Source organism: Neoarius graeffei, chromosome 18 (assembly GCF_027579695.1).
Source record: "Neoarius graeffei isolate fNeoGra1 chromosome 18, fNeoGra1.pri, whole genome shotgun sequence".
NCBI lineage: Eukaryota > Metazoa > Chordata > Actinopteri > Siluriformes > Ariidae > Neoarius > Neoarius graeffei.
Genome location: NC_083586.1, coordinates 58,325,417 through 58,344,726, shown reverse-complemented (window position 1 = coordinate 58,344,726; position 19,310 = coordinate 58,325,417). Strand labels below are relative to the sequence as shown.

The 19,310-nt window shown below is 41.2% G+C and overlaps 1 protein-coding gene across 2 annotated transcripts in view; it reads left to right on the top strand.

Annotated features, from left to right (window-relative positions):
• The first annotated feature begins 829 nt into the window (after window positions 1-829).
• Window positions 830-19,310, top strand: part of xpo1a (exportin 1 (CRM1 homolog, yeast) a) — a 73,913-nt gene continuing 55,432 nt past the window's right edge. For both annotated transcript variants that reach the window (XM_060899082.1, XM_060899083.1), the window contains exons 1-8: window positions 830-1,525; window positions 5,458-5,588; window positions 14,397-14,498; window positions 16,144-16,216; window positions 18,292-18,353; window positions 18,472-18,516; window positions 18,620-18,801; window positions 18,899-18,947. In XM_060899082.1, the coding sequence (XP_060755065.1) occupies window positions 5,463-5,588; window positions 14,397-14,498; window positions 16,144-16,216; window positions 18,292-18,353; window positions 18,472-18,516; window positions 18,620-18,801; window positions 18,899-18,947 (639 nt within the window). In that variant the 5' untranslated portion in view covers window positions 830-1,525; window positions 5,458-5,462. The remainder of the gene's footprint in view (window positions 1,526-5,457; window positions 5,589-14,396; window positions 14,499-16,143; window positions 16,217-18,291; window positions 18,354-18,471; window positions 18,517-18,619; window positions 18,802-18,898; window positions 18,948-19,310) is intronic.

The following is a 19,310-nucleotide window of genomic DNA, read 5'->3' as shown; positions in this document are numbered from 1 at the left end:
GGAAGTGCACTTGTATACCGAGGAAGAAGTTGCATTACAGCCGTGAATGAGGATTCAAAATGGCGGCTCGGCTCGGTTTTCCCTTTCGGGCGCTCTTGTTTTCTGTTAGAATTTGGTAAAGAAAAAAATAAATATATTATTTACCAGCTTAAGATCGGTCCGTATGGTGAAATACCGTGACCTCGGCCTTGAACACTGACCTCGGCCCAGAGCGCCTCGCTCAGTACTTTCAAGACCTCGGTCACGGTATTTCACGATACGGACCTCCCAGCTGGTACAAGATACTAGGAACGATTCAAAAGTGCACCAGTAAAAAAAAAAAAAAAAAACGAAAAAAAGAAAAGTATTAGAAATAAAACAAAATATCTAAAGTTAAGTAAATATTTAATATACAGCACCCTGAATATTATCATTTGAACTTTATATGTGCAATATTAATCACTAAATATGAATTATTCTTTTAAAACTAATTTATTTTAAACATTTTTGATCAGAATAACAACTCCATGACACACACACACACACACAGAGAGAGAGAGAGAGAGAGAGAGTGTGTGTGTGTTCCAGCACATCACTGTGGGCTCTCAGTAATTTTCCATCAGTAACGCAGTCCAGCCCACACCGCATTCACAATGCATGGGTCTTGAAGGCAGCCCGTGCGCGCGCGCCTTGCTCGAGCTACGAAATCAGAGCGACGTGGCTATGGTCCAATCATCTGCCAGAGAACCGCCTCGCTCCGCCAGCTCCGACCAATCCGATGAGACAGTAGGCGGTGCCATGAGGTCCAAATTTTTACGCGGCGCTACGGGTTGAAAACTAAACCGAGATGGAATATGCCAGTCTGAACCGGTTTCAACCGGTCTTGGGTTTGTTTGATGCACGAGCTGAGAGAAGAGCTGGTTTTCAACAGACTCTTTCAAGGCTTTACGTATTTTTTTGTTTATTTGTTTGTTTCTTTTTCCTGACATAGATCCAACAATAAACTAACGTCCTACTTTAATTTGTGATTGAGACCCGGGAATGCTGGCTAGCAAGGTAGCATAGCAACTCCAGGCATTATATAGAATCAGTGACATTAGCTAGTTAGCTTGTTAGCTAGCACGTAGGCTAAGTTGTACACTACCAGGGGTCACGCGAGCTGTTTCTGGACTCGGATTAATCGCTACAGGAACAGCATTCAGTGTTAGCTAACTAGTTAGCATTTTTTTAAAAAAAAACCAAAAAAACATATTTTTAAATATTTAAAGGTTCATGATTAATTCGGTGCGTTAAAATTAAAATCTCGCTGGGTATTTATTCAACTAGTCATCATCACGTTGCCCGTGTGGATCAAGTTAATTGGTTATGCTCATTAGCTAGCAGCTAGCATATTGCTAACGCGTCACGATGAGATAAACGGAGTCCTGTAACTTGCGGTTTATTTGAATTTTGCCTTTTTAAAGCGAGTTGTTTAAGCAGCCACACGCTTGAGCATCATTTCAACGCAGAAAGAAAAAGAGGAGTGGTTTTGTGTTTTAAAACGCAGGTAAGTCGGGGAGGTCTTTCACACATTTTGAGAAAGTTTAGTTTTTGTTTGTTTGCATTGTAAAATCTTTCCTAAGTTAGTTTTCTAAAAGTGTCTTATGGCTTTCTGGGTGAATAAACTGACTGGTTTAGTTTAATCAGCTCATTAGCAGGGAGAACGTTTTGGTTGTGTAGCCATTAGAAGTCATGTGGAATATTCCAGAAAGGAGTTCATTCATTCATTCAATTATCAAAGCAACCATTTAGGATAAAAATTAAACGTGCGTAATTTCCTCCTCCTCCTCCTCCTTCCTATCATCATCATCATCAACTAATCTGTTTCTGTACTCCAGATCATTTAATCGTTCAGGATATACTTGGTTGGTTTTCTGTCTTTAGTCTCATGCTGGAGATACCAAATGGTTCCCATCACTTTAAACCACCTTGTCGTAGAATGCCTCAATCAGGTACGATTTGATTTCTGACCTGCAGTATAGCCCTATTTGGATCGCATTAGTTGATCTGTAATTGATCAATAATATTCACACCCCTCTTTACTCCTCGGTGATCTCGTTCACATCCAGACAGGTGTGGAATAACCCCAGCAGGAGCAGGTTATCATTCCTCCGAACCCGTGCGTGTTGCGAGACGTCTAAGGAAATGACGAGCAATACACCTAATAATTAATCTATTTGATATTGTACATGTATAAAGTAATGCTCTATACATCAAGCTGCTCTTTCAACAGACTGTGAGCTTGTTTCATTTCATTTTTTTAAAAGGAGAACTGAAGGCAATTTTTTTCTCTCTTCAAAATTCTATTTATCTCGTTTTATTAAGTATCGGAATGCATTTTTGATCGCTGTTTTGTCACTGGGGTGGGACGGTGGTGTAGTGGTTAGCACTGTCGCGTGGGTTTCCTCCGGGTGCTCCGGTTTCCCCCACAGTCCAAAGACATGCAGGTTAGGTTAACTGGTGACTCTAAATTGACCGTAGGTGTGAATGTGAGTGTGAATGGTTATGTGTCTATTGCCGCTTTTCCACTACCAACGCGGCTGAGTGGGGCTGTTGGAGTTGCATTTCGACTACAACCGTGCTGGCTGGAAGTGGGTGGACACATTGGGTGGAGTTAGCGAAAGTGGGTGGACGTCACGTGATGTCGTTAGGCGGCGCAAACAGTGACATCAGTGATCTTTTAAGCGGTAGTCTCACAACCCGGATAGTAAACAATAAACATGGAGGACATGGAGTCGTTAGTGTTGCTGGTCTTGGTGCTGTGGCTTGTTGTCACCGACAACGCCAACAGATACTGGCAAGAGCGTATAGATGAGGCGAGGCGCATAAGGCTTCAGAAATTCTCGTAATTCTTCTTCCGGGTTTACGGTGTTTACAGATCCCAGCGTGCTCGCGGGGCGTGTGTGGGCATGTGAGGACACTCCTCCTCACCAATCAGTGCACAGGAGAGTGTCTGCTCACGCCCCTAGCCCCACTCGGCTCGGTTTGGCTCGCTTCAGCCCCACTCCAAAACGGTGCGAGTTTTGGGTGCTGAGTAAGGCTGAAGCGAGCTGAGTCGTGCTGTTCTGAGGTAGTTGAAACGCGAGCTGTGTCGGGCTGAAGTGAGCTGAAAAAGGGTAGTGGAAAAGGGCCATATGTGTGAGCCCTGTGATGACCTGGCGACTTGTCCAGGGTGTACCCCGCCTTTCGCCCGTAGTCAGCTGGGATAGGCTCCAGCTTGCCTGCGACCCTGTAGAACAGGATAAAGTGGCTACAGATAATGAGATGAGATTTTGTCACTGCTATAGCAAGTTATGAGTGTTTGAAATATATGCTATGTTAAAGCATACATCACTCCATATGTCAAACGAGATTGAGACCTGTGCGAGACATCGTAGGACGGAAGTAAAACGTCCAGCGGAAATCAAAGTCATCAACATCTGCCGACGTTGTCAAAAGACGCGCGTGCCGTCTTTCGAATGCTGACGTGATCAAGCTGGAAGTTTTGATAGCGATCAGGACAGTTTGAAAAAAGTAGGCGGTCATCGTCATTTAAACTCGTTTTTGTGCAATATTTCGTTTGGAAAGCAGTTTGCAAAATGGTGGCGCTGACACTTCACGTTTTGTGAAGATCGTGTGGATAAGCGACGCCAGCCATGGACCAAACGAACTAAATTCAACACGGCTAAAAACCGAATAGGCCAATAAGTATGATATTTAATTGCAATTAGTTGCCAATACGAGTCATGATACAAGGTTACTAAAACTGAAAACGTAACTGAATAACACGTTAATTAAGAAATAAAGCAAGTTTAAAAATGACTTCAGTTCTCCTTTAAATTTCTCCTCCTAAAAATGCTTCCACATGTAACGTGTGTATTTTGTAACATACTTGTTCTAAAGTCTGTTTTGTGTGTGCGCTATTCAGGAAGTGTTTAATATCTGGGTTAGTGGTCGACCATTTGTGAGATCTGCGTAGAGGATAAGACTTGCATCAGTTTGCACAAGTTTACTGTTTGTTTTTTTTGGGAGTGTGTGTGCTGGATGAGTATGGTCGCCTGCAGGACCCTCCCCACGGCTCCTATTACAGAGCATTTGGGACCTGAACAAACAGTTAAATGAGGCACATTTTAAGCCTTTGCATTTATTTTAGAATAATAATTAGAACCATTTTTACAGTAGAACTGCATCTCTCCTCCCCCCCCCCCCCCAAAAAAAAAAAAAAAAAGAATTGTGTGTGTGTGTGGAGGGCTTTCAGGGGTGTGTGGGGTCCTGTCCCCAATTTAACAGTAGGGGAAACGCTGTGCGTATCCGTTTGTCGTCAGCTCTATTCGGATGGGATTAGTTTATCGAGGGAAAGTGGTGAGAGGGAAATTCGTCCCCTGTGATTAACTCTCGCTTTCAGACAGCAATAAAATGAACCACAAGAGGAGCAGGTTTCAAGCAGGTTGTATTTTCTACGAATCTGGATGTTTGTGATCAAAGAGGTGCTGGAGTGAGTGGAGTAGAAAAGAGATGCTGGTTTTAATTTCAATTCAGGGTGAACCAAAGTTTCAGTAATGAATACTTTGCAAATACAATAAAACAACCCTAAAGTATCTGAGAAGCATCCTTCCAGTGTTTAATATCTGGAGGAGGGTCATTAATAACCACGCTGCGAGTCCAAAACGATGGAACGTCTGCATAGAAAATCGGGAATAAAATTCAGATTCCTGCCCAGTTTGGCTAAAAACAGTTGGACTGTAATTTTCTCAGATGAGGATGAAGAAGAAAAAAAAACACCCTGGGGGAGGGGAATGACATGACATCATACCACAGTACCTAGAAAATAAGAAATGACCACAGGAAACGGTGTAAACTTAATCCCATCCAAATAGGGTTTTAGTTATAAAAACAGACACAGGCATCGTATCGGACAGCTATGTTTTAAAACAGCGCACGTGATCATTTGGGGTCTAATAACGTTATTCATCTGTCTGAGTGATTCAGTAGTGAACTGAATGAGTAATATCTCCTCCCCTCATGTACACGCTATACTTTTATTTCTTTTAAGCTGTGTAACTTTCTTGTCTCAATCTTGTTACAGTCTTCTTACCAAACAAGATATCACTTCTAAAGAAACCCATTTCGCAAGAACAGTTTAATCTGATGTAGTTTATCAGAAGTTTGGACAGTAAGACTGTTTGTGTGGGATTATTTCAGATTAACGTGTCTATAGCTAGTTTTTAAAAAATTGGAATCGTAGTTTGGCGTCGCTTTGCAGCATTAGACTTGGTAGGGGATTTCTTGATTTTAGTATTCAGACACCAAGCGTGTCTTAGGAAACGGAGCGCTGCGTGTGTTTTATTTCTGACATTAAAGAGATCTGTAACCTAAAATCAAACTGGGATTTATTCTAAGACAAATTCCTATTTGCACAGTTACAAATCTTGACTTCGCTTTGTCATGGCTGCCCCGCAGCTCTTATGCCAGCAGATATGACCATGTTAGCGGACCATACAGCACGGCAGCTGCTGGACTTCACTCAGAAGCTGGACATCAACCTGCTCGACAACGTGGTCAACTCCATGTACTACGATGTCGGCTCTCAGGTAAAACTCGAGGGGTCCAGGTGGGAATTTCCAGTCAGGAATACTGATGCCTATCCCATATGGTTTTTAAAAACTACTAAGAATTTAAGCCCCCCCCCCCCCCCCCCCCCCCCAACTGTAACATGCTTCAGCTTTAAACTATTAGCACAACAAATATATTACTGCTATGCTCGAAAAACCGCATGTCTGATTGTCCGAGACAACTAAAGTATGGGCAAGGATGAGTAAAACTTTAATGGTAATCGTCTGATCGGACGACAAAAGTTAGGGCTGGCAACCGTTCCATGATGCAGGTCTGAACTGTCAGTCCGCCAGTAGCATATTTCTATTTATTATTATTATTATTATTATGCAAAGTGAATCCCACATTGTGACATCTGACTCCTCGTCAAAACAAAATTCACCTGTGTCTATCGAAAATCTTGTTTTCCTGGACTGGTTAGTGTATAAAATTAATCCTACCAAGCATCAGAGACATTGACTGTATGCTCACTCTGTGCTAAGAGAGCAGGGAACCAGTCTAAAGTAGCTCATCTTATTTCACAGGAAATGCGTTAAGTTTTATTCATCTACATGACTATATATAAAAGTACACAAGAAGAGGAAATCATTCAAATTTCCTTGTTTTTGGTTATAATTCGTCGAAGTATGTGTATTCGAGTGTTCTGGAAAAGCTCTGCTCAGAGGGGTCCACGTAATGACGTAATTATACCAACTGGCTATCGTGTGCCAGCAGCGTGGTTGAAGCGGGCAGGTGTCAAACTAGGAACTTGTATATCGCGATTGGAGTTAATAAATGACATCACCTCTAAAAAATATATATATATATATATGTATGTATATGTGTTTTTTTTTTTAATTGCTTTTTGATGGTTTCATATATTTCGTAATATTTTCTAAATATTTATCAACATACCGCCATTGTGGCACGGGAGCCTCTGATTGGCGGACAGCCAACAAAGGGTGTCTCCCATTGGTTGTAAATCGTGACATAAAAACCGTAAATACATACGGGACCCGCCCCGCTGATTGGCTGTTCACATACTGAAGCCAAGCGGAGATGTCCGGCGTCTATTGCTGCTGTTTGAAGAAAACTACAGCTAAAAAGCTCTATTACCGGATTACTTGGACAATCTTAGTCAGAAAGAAGCGAAGGATAGATATACACGGTAATTAGAGTTTATTAGCGGTTCTGATCCGTACAAAATTCCTCAAAACGACTGGAGTAACGGTGGAGATTTGTGGCTTAGTGTTAGCATTAGCTACGTGTTGGAATATACTTACTTTTTCCCGAAAAGTCCCGACACGGAAGAACAGATTTAAAAAAAACTACAAAAGCAAGAAAACCTATGTGTAAAGACTTTTTTTTTTTTTTTTTTCCCCTCTCCTTCTTCTCGACATCAGCTTTTGGGAACAGAATGTTGCGAAAGCCAAAGCATTTACTCTGAAAGGGCTCTGACTTGAACTGTGGGCTAGATCTTATTCCCACCCCTCGGTCTCAACTCCAAGGACCTCTAGTTAGAGTTACCTGCACTCTGTCATTTATACAGTGATGTTTATTATTGTTAAAACAATATCTGAAGTGTTTTTTGTAAAATAACAAAATACACTGAGTGCAGAATTATTAGGCAAGTGAGTATTTTGACCACAACATCCTTTTAATGCATGTTGTCCCACTCCAAGCTGTTTAGGCTTGAAAGCCTACTACCAATTAAGGTATTAGGCAGAGACCCGTCCACCCGTAAATTTGACGGGCGATTGCCGATTTCAACGGGCAAGTATACACACAGACGGATACTGAAACGGACGATAATGCCGAAAATTTTCGCACATGAATACTCCCACATGTCATCCGATAAATCCAGTTATGTTCCGCCCACACACGGACTGGCCATCGGGAGTAGCGGGAGTTTTCCCGGTGGTTCAGCGTGGGCCGGCGGAGAAAAAAAAAAAAAACAGTTGCGCGCTGGCCTTTAATATGATAAGCAATGTTAACAGTTTCTTTAACAAACTGTTAACATTGCTTATTACAGTTGCGCGCTGGCCTTTAATATGATAAGCAATGTTAACAGTTTGTTAAAGAAACTGTTAACATTGCTTATCATATTAAAGGCCAGCGCGCAACTGTTTTTTTTTTTTTTTTTTTCTCCGCTGGCCCACACTGAACCACCGGCCCACTGGGAAAACTCCCGCTACTCCCGATGGCCAGTCCGTGTGTGGTTCCGCCATCATTTACAAATCGTAAGAAACACAGTTTAATACGAAAAATACTGAAAACTTGAAATGAAAAATCAGAATATTTCATCGTTTCCGCCATTTTGGCCCGCACTGAATCTTGTAACATGCGGACTGAATAAATCGCGAATTCTGATTGGTCGAAAATTGCCAAACACCCTGCGTTGTAGTTTCCTCTTTCTTGGCGGGAGAACCGCATTTTTTTTTTGCTGACTCACTCTTCTGGATCAAGATGAATCCCAACAAACGCCCCAAATTGAATGTGACAAAAACTGATTCGTTTTTCCACAAAAAGACAGAAAAGGTATGTGTGATACATTGATTAACAAGGGGGTTTCATTGGGGTATGGTAAAATAGAATACTGTTGGGTTTTTTTTTTTATTAAATACTGTAACTAGATCAAAAGATTATATACAATTCATTGTTTATTTTCTTTTCACTTTTGTTACCAAATCAAACACCATACATACATCTGATACATTCAGGATTGAAACTGAAAAAAATACAAAGTAAAAATATGCAGTATTTCTGATCAAAAATTACACGCCATTTCACCCTGAAAATGTCCTAGAATGCAGGAAATGAAGTCTAAATTTCAAAAATTTTCTGGGGGGGCATGCCCCCAGACCCCCCTAGAGGGACTTCGCGCCTGCGGCGCTCGTCTTCGCACCTGCGGCGCTTATCAGGATTATATAAAATATTATTTTTGACTGGTAAATTTCTTTTTCTGCCTAATACCCTACTACCAATTAAGTATATCAGGTGCTGTGCATCTGTGTAATGAGAGGGGGTGTGGTCTAATGACATCAACACCCTATATCAGGTGTGCATAATTATTAGGCAACCTCTTTTCCTCTGGCAAAATGGGTCAGAAGAGAGATCTGACAGACTTTGAAAAGTCTAAAATTGTGAGATGTCTTGCAGACAGATGCAGCACTCTTGAAATTGCGAAGATGTTGAAACGTGATCACTGAACAATCAAGCGTTTCATTGCAAATAGTCAACAGGGTCGAAAGAAGCGTGCGGGGAAAAAAAAGGCGCAAAATAACTGCACATGATCTGCGGAAAATCAAGCGTGAAGCTAACAAGCAGCCATTAGCATCCAGTTCTGCCATATTCCAGAGTTGCAACATTCCTGGAGTGTCAAAGAGTACAAGGTGTGCAATACTGAGGGACATGGCCAAGGTAAGGAAGGCTGAAAAACGACCACCACTGAGTAAGGCACACAAGATAAAACGTCAAGACTGGGCCAAGAAATATCTAAGACTGATTTTTCTAAGGTGCTGTGGTCTGATGAGATGAGAGTGACTCTTGATGGGCCAGATGGATGGGCCTGTGGCTGGATCAGTAATGGGCACAGAGCTCCACTCGGACGCCAGCAAGGTGGAGGTGGAGTACTGCTATGGGCTGGTATCATCAAAGACGAGCTTGTTGGACCTTTTCGAGTTGAGGATGGACTCAAACTCAACTCCTAGACCTACTGCCAGTTCCTGGAAGAAACCTTCAAGCAGTGGTATAGGAAAAAGTCAGCATCTTTCAAGAAGAACATGATTTTCATGCAGGATAACGCTCCATCTCATGCGTCCAAATACTCCACTGCGTGGCTAGCCAGTAAAGGTCTGAAAGGTGAAAAAATAATGACATGGCCCCCTTGTTCACCTGACCTAAACCCCATAGAGAACCTGTGGTCCATTATAAAACGTGAGGTCTACAAAGAGGGAAAACGGTACACCTCTCTGAACAGCGTCTGGGAGGCCGTGGTTGCTGCTGCACACAATGTTGGTCGTGAACAGATAAAGAAATTGACAGAATCTATGGATGGAAGGCTTTTGAGCGTCCTCATGAAGAAGGGAGGCTATATTGGTCACTGATTTGTTTTTGTTTCGTGTTTGAATGTCAGATATGTTTATTTGCAAATCTGGAGTTGTCATATCAGTGTACCTGGTGAAAATAAATAAGTGAAATGGCTACACATTTGGTTTTTATTAAGTTGCCTAATAATTCTGCACAGTGAAAGTTACCTGAACACATACATATTCTCCTAAAATGGCCAAAACTAAAAACACCCCACTCTAACTTCCATACATATTCAGCTTTGATATTTATGAGTCTTTTTGTTTGATTGAGAACATAGTTGTTGTTCAATAATAAAACTAATCCTCAAAAATACAACTTGCCTAATAATTCTGCACTCCGTGTATCTCTTGCTCTAGACTTTCAATGTTGTAAGATTTTTAGTTTTATCTAATAGTGGATGGTACTATAATTACAAACGCTCACAGAATCCGCACATTCCAGTTGTAGCTATAGTCATATAGTACCTATAATCACCCTTGTAGTAATAATTTCAATAAATGGTTAATGTTCAGTTTCCTCTTCATTTATTCACGATTCAGAAGGCACAACTGAATCACACAGGTTGATCAGTGTGTAACGGACAATAACAGTTTTATCCAAAATAGTTTTTCCTGCCTTAGTTGATTTTATTTCCATTTCACATGTGTGCAGCTGTTGTATAGTTCAGTGTGTTTGTGTAGAACTCTCTTGAACTGTAGGTTTATTTCTACACTCTTGTTCCACGGTGAGTTTTTGCACAGGACTGTGTTCTTTTGATAACCGAAACAAAGCTCCATTATTATTATTATTATTATTATTATTATTATATTAATTCAAAACTCTCCACAGCTTGATATACCCGAAATTTATTCTTTCCTCTGCTACTAGAACTTCTTTCTTTCTGAATGTGTCTGCATATATTGACCCTTCCCACTCGCGTGACCTTCGTAAACGCGACCGCCATTTTGGACATGAAGAAATAACGGTTTATGGCACAGACCCTTTCGGTTCTCGCTCATCTAGCTGCTACAATGACTGCTTAGACTGCAACAATAATACCTAACACACATTTAAGTATCCGTCGTAAAGACGTGAAACTCGTCGAGTGACGAGTGTGTTCATTGATAAGCTAACACAATCTAAAAGTAGACATACCATCACACTGCCCTGGCGCTGTGTACAGGTTACCTTCTATGGTTTGTGCACTCACTATTTGCCATTACTTTCTCCAACCCAGTGTTCGAACTATGCCGATATTTTCGGGGGGTCCCTTTTTTCCCCCTTGGGGTGGGGGGGTGCTTGCGCTTGTCTCAGAGCGCAGATCTCCAAACACATGAGAAGCCTATCTTACGCGCACATCACGCGGACTCCACACACGCATCGCGTCTGAAGTCATAACTCATCAGAGGAAATCATGTCCGCATTGGCATGTTCAAAAAACAACCTCGCGTCAACAATGATACCACACGCAAGAAAAAAAAAAACAGTCAGGCTACTCAACACATCTGATCCACAGCAGCACCAAAGCATCACTGGAAATCATGTCAACGACCAATCTTCCATTTCAACACGCGTCAACAAACAAATGGCACCACAAACATGAACGAATCGGTCAGGCTACCGATTCCAAACCCACAGCAGACGAATAATTAAATGTATCTTGCCTTAAAACAGAATCGACCACTAAGGAAGTGTGTTGGCACACTTCCTTTCTACTAGTTTGTGTCCCCAACCTGGCAGCAGCAGTCGTTGTCATATAGGTTTATTTTATCTTTGATGTAAACGCAACACTTCGGATATGCAAATGCTTCCCGTTACACACGATTGCTATGTCAAACATCATTTTGCCAATATTTTAGAGACCATCCATCTTCTCCGTCGGTCAGCATCTGTCGGGATCCGAAAAAATGATAAATCTTGCCTTGTGCAGGGTTTTTTCTAGAAAAATTTAGTATGAGGGAGCGAAGCCGGGGGGGGATGGTGCCGGTTGTCCCCCCCACCGTGCAAAGCCTTTGAAAAATGCTCCAATGGGACATTCTGAGGCTATCTGAGAGGGAAATTGTAACAAATTGTCTGTCAACATTGAAAAAGAAAGAAGTAATCTTCTTCTGCCCCGGACAATCTTTGGCTTTCTTCCGCTTCGTGCCACTGGATGACATCTTTAAATGCCCAAGTGTCAACAAAAACAACTCGCGAACTACTTCTGTCAAAAGCTCCCGCGCCGGTGGGTGAAAGGTCATTCAGTCTCGAGAAATCTCGCTCTACAAGTCAGCTGACCTTGTATGTAACCCATGTCAAATCTCACGAGAGCAGCCGCGACAAGTAAACAACATGGCGCCTCAGTCTGGAAAACGCCAATTCGGATGGTTTTTGCACCGTCTGGCGGTGTATCTACTATGATTGGAATATTTTTGGAGCAATTATAACGTATTTGATGATCAGACACATTGTCATGTAGTGTTGCTGGGATGTTTTCACGGAGTCGGTAAGGGGGCGCACGCCGAGAGTAAGAGGGCGCAGCGCCCCTGTTCCCCCGTTTAGACGAAAGCCTGTTGTGTGTTGATGGTTACTACATCCAGGTGCACAACAATATAATGGCATGATGCAAGTCTTGCTGAAAGTAAAAACTTTCTTTGATGGCTATATTCCTTTCGATGCTTCGCCGTCGTTCCTCGTTGTTGGCTGTGGTAGACTACTGGTAGTTCATGTCCAAAATGGCGCCCGCGTTTGTCGTGATGTCACGTGGGATGGGTCAATTGGTGTGATGGTTTTGTGGATTTATGATAATTATGCTTCTTTGCCTATTTCAAAAAATAAACTGTTCTTTCCTTTCCAAAATAAAATAAAGCTCTGGGCAAGTGGAATTGTTTTTCGGGCGAGTATGTTTTGGGTGCTGTTCACCCATTGGGCAAGTAAGGCTGGGAGATTTTTTTTTTTTTTTTCTCCCTTCTAAGGACTGTACTGTATCTAATTAATGTAATCTAAACATGTAGTAAATGTGACCTGGTATCAGCATTTTGCAGAAACTTAAATTCCTTTTCCAAATCCAGTCTTCAGTGTGTGATACAGGATCTGCTATTCAGTACGTTTTCTGATATCCCACCCACCTTTTTTGTTTTTTGGCTGGTGTTGGCCTGATGTTGGATTGGTTCCACTGGATCTCATTTATAAATTTTTTTTTTTCTTTTAATTGTTTTTTCGCATAAACCAGACTGAACTATAACTGCCCAACCAGATTTATGAAAGTTTCAGAAATACAGTTTGTTAATTCTCCCCCCGACTTGTGTATATGTTGATCTACCCATAAAGTCCTAAACACCGTCCACAACTCATTTGCATATAACAACGCCCACAAAACTCCATAAACAGAGTAGTGCAAAAGGGAAAGAGCTGAAAGACAGATTGATTCACTTTTATGCCAGTAAAATAGTGTTTAATATTAAGGTCTTCTTGGCCATAAATTTACACACACTCAGGATTTCTGTTTGTTTTCTTGCATAAACACTCGTACGAAAGGTTTGATTTATTATTAGTGCTGTCAAGCTCTAAAATATTGGCAAAATGATGTTTATTGACACAGCAATCGTGTGTAACGGGAAGCATTTGCATATCCGAAGTGAGTGCGCGATGGAGATCCGCGCTCTGAGACCAGCGCAAGCCGCCGCCCCCCCCCCCCCCCCCCCCCCCCAAGGGAAAAAAAGGGACCCCCCGAAAATATCGGCATAGTTCGAACACTGGTTGTACCAATGTTTTTTTTTTTTTTTAAATTTATTTATTATTATTGCAGAGCATAACACGTCTTGTCACAGCCACTGCAAAGTCGGGCTGGAGCCACAGATGGGAAAACGAAACCTAAGCCGAGCACCGTGGCTCTTCGGGGGAGGGCAGAGGGCTCTGGTTGTGCAGGGCGGGGCATTACAGTCTAACTGCTATCGTTTTTCTAAGCAAAGTCTCTGTTCCAAGTTCCTGGCAGTTTCAAAAGCTTATGAAAAACCTACATGTCACAGAGCGTTAATCTCGCGATAAAAAAAATTATCGCCATTAAAATTGAGTCAAGTTAACGCGTTAATAACGCGACATTTTTGACAGCACTAATTATTTTTTTAAATTTATCTACTTATTTATTTTAAAGAACTGTTTGTATCCAGTTTGGTAAATGAGGTCTGTTTTTAATCCGATATGTCCCTTAGGGTAGTTTAAAATTTTTGATTGTTTGTCTAATTTGGAAACTTTTTTTTTTTAATGCACTAAGTTTTGCTGCATTGTGTAGAATCTGAGTGCATTCTGATACTGGTTTATCATGGTATAAAAAATAATGCTGATAGATGTTTTAAAAAAAAATCAAATGTGTAGCTGGATTTTAGCTCGATCGGATTTATTCAGCAGATATCTGTGCAGTTTACAATTATAAAAGCTGGAATATTGGTAAAATAAACATGAAATGAATGGAAAATAGAAAAAAAAACAATAAGTAAAAGAAAAACAAGTTGAAAGGTGCATTAGGTAAGATTAGACACCTAATGTTTGCACTTTTTATTTTTTATTTTTTTTTTATGCATGTCTTCAGTGAGAAACACAGTTGCTGGCTGATTTTATGTTGACTCTGTTTTCCCACCGTCACTTGAACAACGCCGTGACAAAAACACTGGGTCACATCATCTGGTGAATAGCATCTTGTTTGTGTGAACTAGGATCATTAATTTTGTCCCCTCTCTTTCTGTGTGTGTGTATCCTAGCAACGGCTGGCACAGGAAGTCCTGACTAACTTGAAGGATCACCCAGATGCATGGACCAGAGTGGACACCATCTTGGAGTTCTCTCAGAACATGAAGACCAAAGTATGTGTAGACAGATGTGGATTTGTTTGGTGTAGGAATGAAAGACTTTTTGTTTGGTTAAAGAAACCAGAGGACAAAAAGATTAAACCGAGCCTTGGGTGTACAACGGACTTTATTTATTTATTTTTTTAATTTTATTATTTCTGGCCTTCCTAAACCTTGTGCAAATGTCAGCCTTTTGCCTTGACCACTCTGTTTATTTAAATTCCAGATTTATAAAATTGTCATTAACATGCATTTGTAACAAGTTACTTTAAAAAAAAAAACCAAAGGAATATTATTTGGACTGATTTACTTGTGTTGTGGTGTTATCGGAAAATAGTCCACAATCTGGGGTTGTGTTGTATCTCGTGTACATCCGGAAGATTGAAAAGCGACGTCGGAGCCAAAACTTTCCCGTCCGCCAGGATTCAAAATCGAATTGTAAGATGTTTAGTGATTTATTTATTTTTTTTTCTGTATGCTGACGAGCTGAAGCTCTGTTTCCCTTAAAAGCAGTCATTGTGATTGCCGTCATGATCTGCATCCCAATTAGAAAACTGCCCTTACATTCAAAAGTATTTACTAATCCAGAATGCTGCAAAACAAAATGGAGCTTTTGATGGGTTTAAAGGCGACATGAGAGTTTTTTTAAGATTGAAAAACTAACTGTGATAGAGAGAAAAAACCCAATTGATAGGATTCGGTAACGGTCCAGAGCAGCATACAGGTATGCAGTTTGAGATGCAACGCAAGTTTGTTTAGCAGAGGAAGAAATGTATGTGTTTTGCCGTACTGAAATAGTGCACCATGTCAGGATCGTGAAAAAGACACGATTACCGTATTTTCTGGACTATAGAGCGCACCTGTATATAAGCCGCATCCGCTCTATTTAAAAATAAAAAAAAAGATATACAAGCCGCACCGGGCTATAAGCCACAGATATCGATGTTGAAAAGTTAGATATTTACTGCATGTACAGAACGATTTTGTACTGTAAATGTACATGTATGTACCTGAACAGATTCTTTCCGAACAGTGCCTTTTAACACGGCAGCAACTTTGCTGATTAAAACAGAACAGAACCAAGAGAAAATAACCGGCATTTATTTACCTTCATTTCTCCTCTGTTTGAAACCACAAGTCACTTTAATCATCTTCGCTGGATTTGAAAATAATTACCAGTTAGTAATTTGTCGTGCGTGTTCTATCTGCTAAAGATCTGCTAATTCTTCTTTGCATTGATTTTTCGTCTATCTTATTTTTGATTCTACTTCCGGTTAGAGCGCCCCTAGCGGTGGAAGAAAAATCCACAGAATAGCCGCACCTTTGTATAAGCCGCATGGTTCAAAACCTAGGAAAAAAGTAGCGGCTTATAGTCCAGAAAATACGGTAATAAGTTAACACGTATTAACTTAAACATGGCTTGTCTGAGTTTCTCCAGTAACACACATTTCAAAAATGTGTCAGCACAGAAACTCTGATTTTACAAATTGATATTAGAAATATGATGGGATGAAACAAAAGAGGAGATTCTTCTGAGTTTCTCTCATGACCCTATTTGTAAATCGAGTAACTTGTAGCTAGTGGTTATTATTTAGGTTATATTTGTTTTTTTGGGTTCCTGTGGTTCTCCTAATCCCATCTGGTGATGTTTTGTTGACAGTACTACGCCCTTCAGATTCTAGAGACCGTCATTAAAACGCGCTGGAAAATTCTCCCGAGAAACCAGTGTGAAGGTAAAACTCAATTCTTTCTCTCTCAGTCTCTCACACACTACTTTTCTTCTTTAACATTATCTCGTGACCAGAGTGATCTCTTGTGTGCTTTTGAAACCCCCACCCACCCCCACCACACACAGGTTTTTGCACCGGTTTGGTTTGTAGTGTTACAAATTGCACACTTGTTGTGAATGTAAATGATTTGTGACGATTTGAGCCATAGTGGCATTTACGGTGATCAAGTTCCTGATTATTTCTTGGAGTATTGTAATTGTGGTCGTTTCACAGAATAAAAGTTACAATTAAAGGTGCCAATTATGATCCCATGTTCTTAAATCATGGTAATTATTGGTATAATTTCAAACATTTGAAATTTCTATGCAGTCGATTTTTAGCTTGACAGTTCATTTATTTTCAGCATTATTATCTCATCTCATTATCTCTAGCCGCTTTATCCTGTTCTACAGGGTCGCAGGCAAGCTGGAGCCTATCCCAGCTGACTACGGGCGAAAGGCGGGGTACACCCTGGACAAGTCGCCAGGTCATCACAGGGCTGACACATAGACACAGACAACCATTCACACTCACATTCACACCTACGCTCAATTTAGAGTCACCAGTTAACCTAACCTGCATGTCTTTGGACTGCGGAGGAAACCCACGGGGAGAACATGCAAACTCTGCACAGAAAGGCCCTCGCCGGCCACGGGGCTCAAACCCGGACCTTCTTGCTGTGAGGCGACAGCGGTAACCACTACACCACCATGCCGCCCTTTCAGCATTATTATTTTTTATTTATTGTTTTCCCCTGGCTCTGAAACTAGCTCCGCCCCCACATGGAAAAGAGCTGTGTCCTTAAAGGAATATGCCACCCCCAGGTGAAATTGAGTCAGTCCCTGCAGTCCCTAGAGTTGGATGAGTGAGCCAAAGCGTTTTGTAGCCGACCCAGCCATTGTCCTGATCTAGAAACGCCCCGGTTAGCTTTAGCTTAGCGTAGTCGCTGTAATCCGGCGTGTCCAGCTAGCATTGTCGTTGCAAAAGTGAATCAAATAACTCAAGAGTTTTTATAATTATTTCTCATGACCTGTACATTCACATCGAGTACACATCAATGCAAATTAACACGAAGGGATTTACTAGACCAATTTATATCTGGAACTATTTTCGGCCACAGCACAGGCAAAGCACCGCTGCAGGCGCCAAGACGCCACGCAGCACCTGAAAACCCTCAACTTCCGTCAATACACCAGCGTGACTACTAAGTTGTGGTGCTGCGTGGTGTCTTTGCGCCTGCAGCGGTGCTTTGCCTGTGCTGTGGCCGAAAATAGTTCCAGATGTAAATTGGTCTAGTAAATCCCTTCGTGTTAATTTGCATTGATATGTGTACTCGATGTGAATGTACAGGTCATGAGAAATAATTATAAAAACTCTTGAGTTATTTGATTCACTTTTGCAACGACATGCTAGCTGGACACGCCGGATTACAGCGACTACGCTAAGCTAAAGCTAATCGAGGCGTTTCTAGATCAGGACAATGGCTGGGTCGGCTACAAAACGCTTTGGCTCACTCATCCAACTCTAGGGACTGGCTCGGTTTCACCTGGGGGTGGCGTACTCCTTTTAAAAGGCTCTGCATTAGGGTGCTCAAGTTGTATCATAATCCTTTTAAATATGTTTGTTTTTCTGAAAAACTAAATGAAACGCAGAAATCATAAATGTATTTTTCTTTCCGATTTGTTTTAAGTCAGATCAGTTGTTTTGTTTTGATTAATGTTTGCTTGAAAGGTGTGGTTTTTTTTTTTTTTTTTTTTTTTTTTTTTTAAGTCTCCCGCCACGAAGTGCGCAGGGGGCTATAGGAATGGAGTCCATCAGTTTCAGTCTGAACAAGTTTTCTCAGAAACTACATACTTTGCGTGCTCATATTACTGAAAAATTCTGGGCAGCGTTGTATGAAGTTGTCATAGCACTGACGGCATCATAAGTCGATATTAAAGCAATGGGCTTATAAGGGCGTAAGTGTTGGTCTTCATAAAATGCTCATAGCGGGGGATGATGATGACCATTTTTTCTTTTTTTCCCCTCACTTTTCTTAGGAATTAAGAAATATGTCGTAGGGCTGATTATCAAGACGTCCTCAGATCCTTCTGTGGTCGAGGTAAAGGCCTCTAATTTTTAGTTTCCATTTTCACTCACTGCTTCTCCGGCTATATATATATGGTAAGAGATTTCAGATAAAATTTGTGAAAGTGAGGCTGTACGTGCTTGCGTTTCAGAAAGAGGGAGTTTACCTGGCCAAGCTGAATATGATCTTGGTGCAGGTGAGTAGTCATGCTGTGTGTGTTTCAACAATTCAACAAAAGCTACATTTATGCATTTTTAATCTCATTAATACATGCCTTCTTTTCTCCCGTCCTTCCACAGATCCTGAAGCAGGAGTGGCCGAAGCACTGGCCCACGTTCATCAGCGACATTGTGGGAGCGAGTCGGACGAGCGAGAGCCTCTGCCAGAACAACATGATCATCCTGAAGCTGCTCAGCGAGGAAGTGTTCGATTTCTCCAGTGGACAAATGACTCAGGTCAAAGCCAAGCACCTGAAAGACAGGTATTCGACTGTACATCACATGCTGAGGGAAGATGATTGATCCTGGATTTCTCAAAGATCTAACGTACGTGTGTGTGTGTGTGTTTCTCTCTTGCAGTATGTGCAACGAGTTCTCCCAGATTTTTCAGCTTTGCCAGTTTGTCATGGTAAGGATTTATATTTTCATGCAACAGATCCATAAAAAGCTGTGTTTGTGTGGTAGGTGAAGAAAACGCGTTGTTTTCCAGTCACTATTATGCGAACGGTAGAAATGATTAATAAATCAGTAGTGGAGTTGGTGATTGAAAGGCAAGGCAAGTTTATTTATCTAGCACATTTCATACACAGTGGCAGTTCAATGTGCTTTACAGAAGTAAAAGCAGAACAGTAAACAATAGAAAATAAAATTACATAAAACAATTGGGGAAGAAAAATAATAAGCACCAAATAAAATCGTCCCGCAGACAAAATCTACGAGGATCACAGTAACAAAGAATTAAAGTAGTGCTGTCAAGCGATTTAAAGTATTT